The sequence below is a fragment of the Cynara cardunculus genome (assembly GCF_001531365.2).
Source record: "Cynara cardunculus var. scolymus isolate 2C chromosome LG 11, CcrdV1, whole genome shotgun sequence".
In the NCBI taxonomy this organism is placed as follows: Eukaryota; Viridiplantae; Streptophyta; class Magnoliopsida; order Asterales; family Asteraceae; genus Cynara; species Cynara cardunculus.
In genome coordinates this window covers 13,089,515-13,097,111 of record NC_037538.1, presented here as the reverse complement: position 1 = coordinate 13,097,111, position 7,597 = coordinate 13,089,515, and the positions used below count along the sequence as shown (strand labels likewise).

Here is a 7,597-nt window from a genome sequence, read left to right as displayed (position 1 = left end):
AAAATATCCTTGCATTAAGATTTTAATTTAAAATTACCAAATTTATAAATTTCCTAATTTATGTATTGATTTGTGGTTAATATTGGTTCTCACAGTTACCACAAACAACTCAGTTCTCCCTTGAATAGGCCCCTATATATATATATATATATATATATATATATATTATAAAACATTTAACAAAAAACTTTTAAAAATCATTCTTTATGTATGAAACATTGTTTATTAATTGCATATTACTTAAAATTTAAGATTAAAAAGAAATTGTGCATAAATATAACTTATTAAAGCTTCATTTTTGAATTCATATAACTAACTGCAAATGAACATAGCCAAATACATGATAAATATCTCATTTTAAATATTAAAAATCTAAAATATAATTAAGATAATCATTAAGTTCTAACAGAGTCATTATCTTTATTAAAAATTTATTGTTAAGCCAAAAATAAATTACTTCGCTATTAGACCTAAATTAAATTAAAGAAATTGTATAAAAAATGAAAAACTTTTAAATAATTAATTTAATATTAATATCGATATATTTTTTTCAAATTTATTTTTATTCAAAAGTAAAAACATTATCTTTAAAACCACATAAATCGTATTATATCAATAGAGACAAACAATAAATGAAAATGTATCTCGCTGCATTGTGCGAGTACCCTTCTAATATATATATATATATATATATATATATATATATATATATATATATATATGATAACATAATCAAATTAGAATCGTAAAAATTGAAAACCATGAGAACCAATAATTATGTGTTGTTTCATATTGTGAAACATTAAATATGAAAGTACAATATTGTTTCACAATCTGATAAAAGAAATACACATTCAAAATAATCACATGGTAAAACAACACAACTTTTTTCACATACATTGTTTCATAATGTAAAACAACACATGATCATCGATAATCAATTAATTGGTTTGTATGATTTAAACTGACGTTTGAATTTGTAAATTAAACCACCACCTCATATATATATATATATATATATATAGAGAGAGAGAGAGAGAGAGAGAGAGACATGAGATTACGTGAGATCTGTGAGACCACTTTTTTACACTTGAAACTTCAAAACAACACATTATAAAAGTAACATTCACGATATTTTTACTGTAAAGATTCAGATAAATAGACTGGTCTCACATGAATCCAATCTATATATTATATTGGATTAAACAAAAATATGAAAACGAATGCGTATAATTGGTAGAACATGGATGATGATTCGGTAGGGGGCCTTTTTAAGTGTGTGTGGTAGTAATAGTAACATGCCTTTCATCTCTATGGCCCAACCCACATACCCTATTTCTGCCCTTTTTTTGGGTGACACGTCACACTTAACTCCAAATATGTGGACGACAAACACTCAACTATTCCCTTGGTTTCCTACGTAAAACCAATCCAGTTTGGCTACTAACACACTAACCCTAATTTCCTTAGTTTATAACCAAATTTAAACCACAATGATGGTGTCTGATTGGTTTGAGCTTGGACTCCAAAGGTCAATATACCTGAAGGTCTCGGGTTCAAATACAAGAAGAAATAAAAATCCCCTTGTAGCCACGGAGGTTCAAATGTGGTGACTCTGAGCTACTAGCAAAGCATGTGGTTGTCCTGAGATTAGTCGACTCGCATAGCGGGTTGGATATCCAGGTTAATAAAAAAAAACAAATGTAATTCACGATTTAGGGTTTTGTTTCTTATGTATGACTTTACTTTTACGATATGTGAAAGATACAAGACATGTTCATCTCTTTTTCTTGATGCCAGACGAAACGATCATACAATGATGAAATTAAAGTGATATAAACCGACCGAAACAATGTAATCAAGGAGTAAGGGGTCGTTTATCAAATGCTTACCTGATAAGTGTTTATCAAGTAACTTACCTGGTAAGTGATAAGAATATATATATATGTATATATATATATATATATATATATATATATATATATATAATACCAAGAATTTTATCCAGTAAAAACGATGACAAGAATCAAAAATCTTATCTGGTAAGTAAACGTGAAGACTCTTATCAGGTAAATGAGACCGCTTTGATGGACTAAACAATTAGCCGATAAGGCTGCGAGCGAGATTGTTAAATCTTATCAATAAGTGTTTATGAGTAAGCGTTTGGGTAAACGACTCCTATATTACAAATTCCCTGAGAGATATATGTATGTATTACAAACTGTTATTGGTATTTTTTTTCTATTTAATTAGTTTATAAAATGGATAATCAGAAACGTAGCTAAATTCAGTTGAGGGTTATCACAAAGTAGCCAACTATTCAGACTTTTTGCATAATCGTCCACTTTGCGAACTCCCCACCTTTTTGTGAGCTTCATTTTTTCAGCCAATATGTACTATACTATATTAATTAATACAAAAATGTACTTTTAGGATTTTACTAGCTAAGCATCTGTATCATTCTTTTAACTCTAGCTTAGTTAACATGTATCAAAACTCAAACAAACACAAGGATTTAATTAACTACCACAACAATATTAACCGTAGGGACCGAACAGGAACCCGTTTTGCGTGTTGTTCTGAATTGAACCCATTTATGAACTCTAAGGCTGTAGGGTAACGTCAATGAATTGGTTAACATGACATATATATATATATATACTAAATTAATTAATTTATTGAAAAGCAATGAGGTGAAATTATTTTATTGGTCGGACATAGAGAATAGTGAGACGGGAGACTTTTTACCTCCTATTTTGTATCATATTTTGGAAAGTTGGTTATTTAGGCTAGTTTTGTGATTATCCATTTTATAAAATACATCAAGTACACAAAATTTAGGCCTTCTAGTTAATAGAAATGACTTTCAAACAGTAGCCAGTATCTAGCATTTATGAAGCTAGCTAGGTCCCAAACTTAACCTAGCTACAAGGCCAATCCCTTAGGTTAATTAAAGTCATCCCTAGTTTATAAAAGAGGTGGAGCCTAAATACATAATATTGCATTTTTGTGCATATAATTCGTATAACGTGTTAAGCAAAGAATATGATTATGCAAGATAACAAGCAGCTTCCTTCCGGATGTAAACCAATTAATATCATGTTAACCATTTGGATTGTGGTGTTCTCGTTAAGATTAGGAAGATGCAACAGAAATCTCATCTTCCTCGAGTTTGAATCCAAACGCAACCAAAGCACTTGTGGGAACTGAGATTCATCTCCGTAAAGTACCATCCATGGTTGTCCGGAATTAATTAGTGCATAAACCGTTCCAGATTGCCATGGTTACCCAACAAGTATATCTACCAAACCTATAACATTACAAGAAGCTACACCAAGAATATTTATGAAAATCTATTCTTGCTTTTATTACACTTCCATATGTTAATTAATATGCATTACAATAGTATTTAACATGGAAAAGAACCCTCTCTACACAGTACATATAAAAGAGCTATATTTCCAAATTAAAAACCCCCTCTCTCTCTCTCTCTTTTTCTCTCTCTCTCTCTCTCTCTCTCTCATATATATATATATATATGAACTATTTTTCACATGACAAAGTGTTTAAACTAGGTATATGTATATGTTAAGCTGCCAGCTCTTAGTTTTCTAATAATTTCTTTAGAGTATATGTTGTAACCATAACATGGTGATAGAGTATCTACATCTTTTTTTAATTTGGTGATATATATAAAATTCATTATCTAGATTTTTTTTAAATTAACTTGATGGTATAACATGCAGTATAGTAGATTAATCTAATCCATGGAAATGGGCAACCACTGTTTTGGGTTCATTAGAAACCATGATTTCAGAGAAAGACCATAACCGAACACCTTCCTCTGCATTGCATGCTACTTTCGACGCTGAAGCTTCATTGCAGTCTACAAAATACTTTCCACTCACATTTTTTAGACTTGGATGAGTTGCAACATAACATGTCGTGGCAGCAGCCTGTTTTCAAGAAATCAAAGTGTATCCTCATCAGGTATACATGTGCATGTGTGTGATATAAAGAGATGATTGACTCCAGAAAATATATTACCTGAGGAATTGTTTTTAACAGCTTTGAAGCCAAAAAGAATATGAGATCTGCAAGTGATTTTAGCATTATATTTACTATCATCTTGAAACTATTTATTTGTCCATGCAATAAAATAGAAATTACATGATCAAACTCCTGGCTACGAGTTTAAAACTTGTTTTATTTACCTTTCGATGATTTTGCTTTGTATAAATGAAATTAATTACTTCATGGTATCGCAAAGTTACCTGTAACGAAGCCGTTATGATCTCTAGTTAGTCCAGTTCTAACGATCCCAGGATGAACACAATTTACAATCACGTTCGCTTCCATTTGCTGCATAAATAGTTTTCAATACGTACCCAAATAAACAAGTATATATCGATCACGTAAATATACATGATCAGGTGATACATTGTAACTTGTAACTTGAAACATAGAAACAGATAGAGACATAGAAACATGGTAATAGTGAAAGGCCATGTTGTCCGGTGCATGTATGTCCAGGAAAGAAGAAACGGGAAGAAAACAAGTTTAGTCTTTTAATCAGCAAAATCTTTTTATATTCTTGTTCAATTGGGAATTAATATATATATAATCTTATAACATATATATATATATGTATATATATATATAATATATATACCTCTAGTCTGAGAGCAAGTTCCTTGGTATGCAAAACGTTAGCGAGCTTCGAGATTGCATATGCACGTGTTGCATCGTACTGACTGCATATATACACAAGACAAATATGCAGAAGAACTAGTCAAAACCAATATTATAATAATCTCATCGTCACTCACATTCATAGCTTACAAGAATATAATATATATATATATATATATATATATGTGTGTGTGTGTGAAGGCGATCGAGTATATATATAATAATCAGACAGTAATTGTATTGGAGTAGTGTCGCATCTACCCAATCATCAGTAAATTAATATCCAACAATATCCTTTAATTTAGAGATTATTTGCTTCGTTTCTTGTTCATTATTGTTACTAGATGCTTTTTCTTTATACGGAAAAAAGTAGACAAAATCTGGGGTTTTATTAGATGAAAATCCCGTTAATTGTCTTCTTCTCGATTTTCTGTTTTAGTGATTACTTGTGAAGCAGTACCTTTCATCTCGAGTTATTTGACCGAGGGAACGAATCAAGTCGCCGGAAAACCAGGTATGGATGCTGGACGATACGTTCACTATACGACCTTGTATGCCGGTTACTTTTGCCGTCTCTATCATATTCTTCATCAGCAATTTCGTTAACAAAAAATGACCTGGACAATCGAAACACATGATACGCATACACTAATCACGCTTTCAATTCACCGTGCAATCTGACAGGTTGTTATCGTTTTCGCAGAAAACTTACCTAGGTAATTAGTTGCAAACGTCATCTCCATTCCGTCTTCCGATATACAGTGATCGTGAGAAAATCTTCCGGCGTTGTTTCTGCGATTAAATTGAGCGACTCATGAGTATGTTTGAGAGAAAGAGAGATAGAATCACTATATCGACAAAAGAACGATAATGAAGGAGTTAAAAATCAAGTTGATTACATGAGAAGATTAAGAGGCAAATTAAGAGCTTGAAAATCCGAAACAAAACTTCTGACGGAACGAAGCGAGCTAAGATCAAGAGTCATGATAATAATCTCCGAATCAGGAAACTCCGACACGATACGAGCCTTTGTCTCCTCGGCAGATTTTAGATTCCGAGCAGGCATCACGATACGAGCACCGCGCTTAGCCAGGACTCGAGCCGTCTCAGCTCCGATCCCGGAAGTCGCACCTGAGAAGATGAAACTGAATCAATTTTTCATAAATCAATAAACACAAAACACTAGATTAGATCAGATTAGGTTTCATTTGTATATGTAGAAACTGAAACAAACAAAAAAAACGAAAAGGATTCTCCACATCTCTCCACTAAAAAGTAACAATACGACGATGATGAGTGTGCATGTGCATGAATACGAGTATGATTATAGATCAGGATTTTTACCGGTGATGATGGCGGTGCAGGAGCATAAACTATGGCAGTTATGAGTGACTTGGTCGGCGGTGGATCTGGAACCGTAGCCGCTCCCTCCGGCGCAACCGAAGAGGTACTTAATCATTTGTGAGTCAAGTAGAGTAGGGTGCAACTACAACTGCAGCATAGACCACAGCCAGTGGATTTTGAAGTTGTGTAAGAGGATAGGTGAAGTGGGGGCCGGTGGATATGGCGAAGGTATCGGAATATTATCGGAGATGGTCCTGCAGAGAGAGACCACTGCATATTTGTCTTCCGATTAATATAGAGTTTAAATCCAATAGATTTATTAAAATACATAATTTTAAATTTTCATTTAGACAAATCGAAAAACAATATTAGTTTACAAGATTTTGTAAATAAAATATTCATATACATACTAAAAAGGTACTCAAACAAACTAAGATACATCTTGATTTTAATGTTTTGTTTTTTTTGTCTCAGTCGATGTTATGATACAGTTTATGTGGTTTTAAGAAAAAATAATAATATTTTTATTTTTGAATAAAATATAAATATGCAGATATATCATAAAAATTTGAAAAAAACCATATTATATTAGTACCAAACTAACTATTTAAAATTTCTCATGTGTTTGTGTATTTCTTTAATTCATTTTTTTTATATTTTTGGTTTAATAATATAATTTTTAATAAAAATAATAATTAAATATTTTTGTTAGAACTTAATGATTATCTTAATTATATTTTATATTTTTTATATATAAAATGAGATGTTTATCTGCAGTTAGTTACACGAATTCACACATGAAGTTTTAATAAGTTGTATTTACACATAATTTACTTGCAATCTTAAATTTTAAGTAATATGTATTAATAAACATTATTTCATACCTAAAAAATGATTTTTAAGAGTTTTTGTCAAATGTTTTATAATATAGTATAGATATATATATAATTTTCATTTTTGATCATAAATCTTCATTAATTTTCAGTTTATTATCAAACTACAAAAGTTTAGCTTTGTTATATTTCCGATTGATCTCTCCAATTAACAACCGTTAACTCAAAGGTATTTTGATATGACAGTATACCTGCGTCCTTATTGTCTCTTGAAAAGACATATCTTTAGTTGATGACTAATAGGTGTTGTCATTTTAGCAGACGATTTAGCTCATCTGTTTGTGGCTTTATTAGTTGGTCAGGATCATCTTACGCTTGTGAGTTTTGGTTGATCAGGCGCTAGGCTTCCATTTGATATATTCATTTGAAGTACCTCCAAATGGCATATTGTATATTTAATACTAAGTATTTAATCGTCAAATCTTCTATTCTGATGAAGGCTCAACAGTGACACTCAACGACCCAACTTTGAAAAAACTCCCTCCAATGGTGAAACCGTCGTCTTCTGTCTCTGTGTGCGTGAGATAAACACACTTACAACACCTCATCTTCCCCATACACACTTATCAGTCATATCCATTTCTATATGCATGTCCGAAATATCATGTTTGTTTGTGCATACAAGATTTGGTGCGTGTAGAACCACCATTGTGGATCTTTTTTTGTTG

The 7,597-nt window shown here is 31.5% G+C and overlaps 1 protein-coding gene across 1 annotated transcript; it reads right to left on the bottom strand.

The window, feature by feature from the left end:
* Nucleotides 1–3,754: 3,754 nt before the first annotated feature.
* LOC112522069 (short-chain dehydrogenase TIC 32, chloroplastic-like) lies at nt 3,755–6,160 on the bottom strand. Its single transcript, XM_025131139.1, has 8 exons — nt 6,037–6,160; nt 5,592–5,823; nt 5,405–5,484; nt 5,153–5,309; nt 4,673–4,754; nt 4,275–4,362; nt 4,048–4,094; nt 3,755–3,956 (listed from the first exon to the last, which is right to left on the bottom strand). The coding sequence occupies exons 1-8, from the start codon at nt 6,149–6,151 to the stop codon at nt 3,756–3,758; spliced, it is 1,002 nt and encodes a 333-aa protein (XP_024986907.1). The 5' UTR covers nt 6,152–6,160; the 3' UTR covers nt 3,755.
* Between the last annotated feature and the right edge of the window lie 1,437 nt (nt 6,161–7,597).

Coding starts and splice junctions, on each gene's coding strand:
- LOC112522069 (XM_025131139.1), bottom strand. CDS start 6,151: ATGATTAAGTACCTCTTCGGTTGCGCCGGAGGGAGCGGCTACGGTTCC. Junction 4,755..5,152: donor CAAATAACTCGAGATGAAAG/GTACTGCTTCAC, acceptor GTATATATGCAG/TCAGTACGATGCAACACGTG. Junction 4,095..4,274: donor TCATAACGGCTTCGTTACAG/GTAACTTTGCGA, acceptor AATCACTTGCAG/ATCTCATATTCTTTTTGGCT.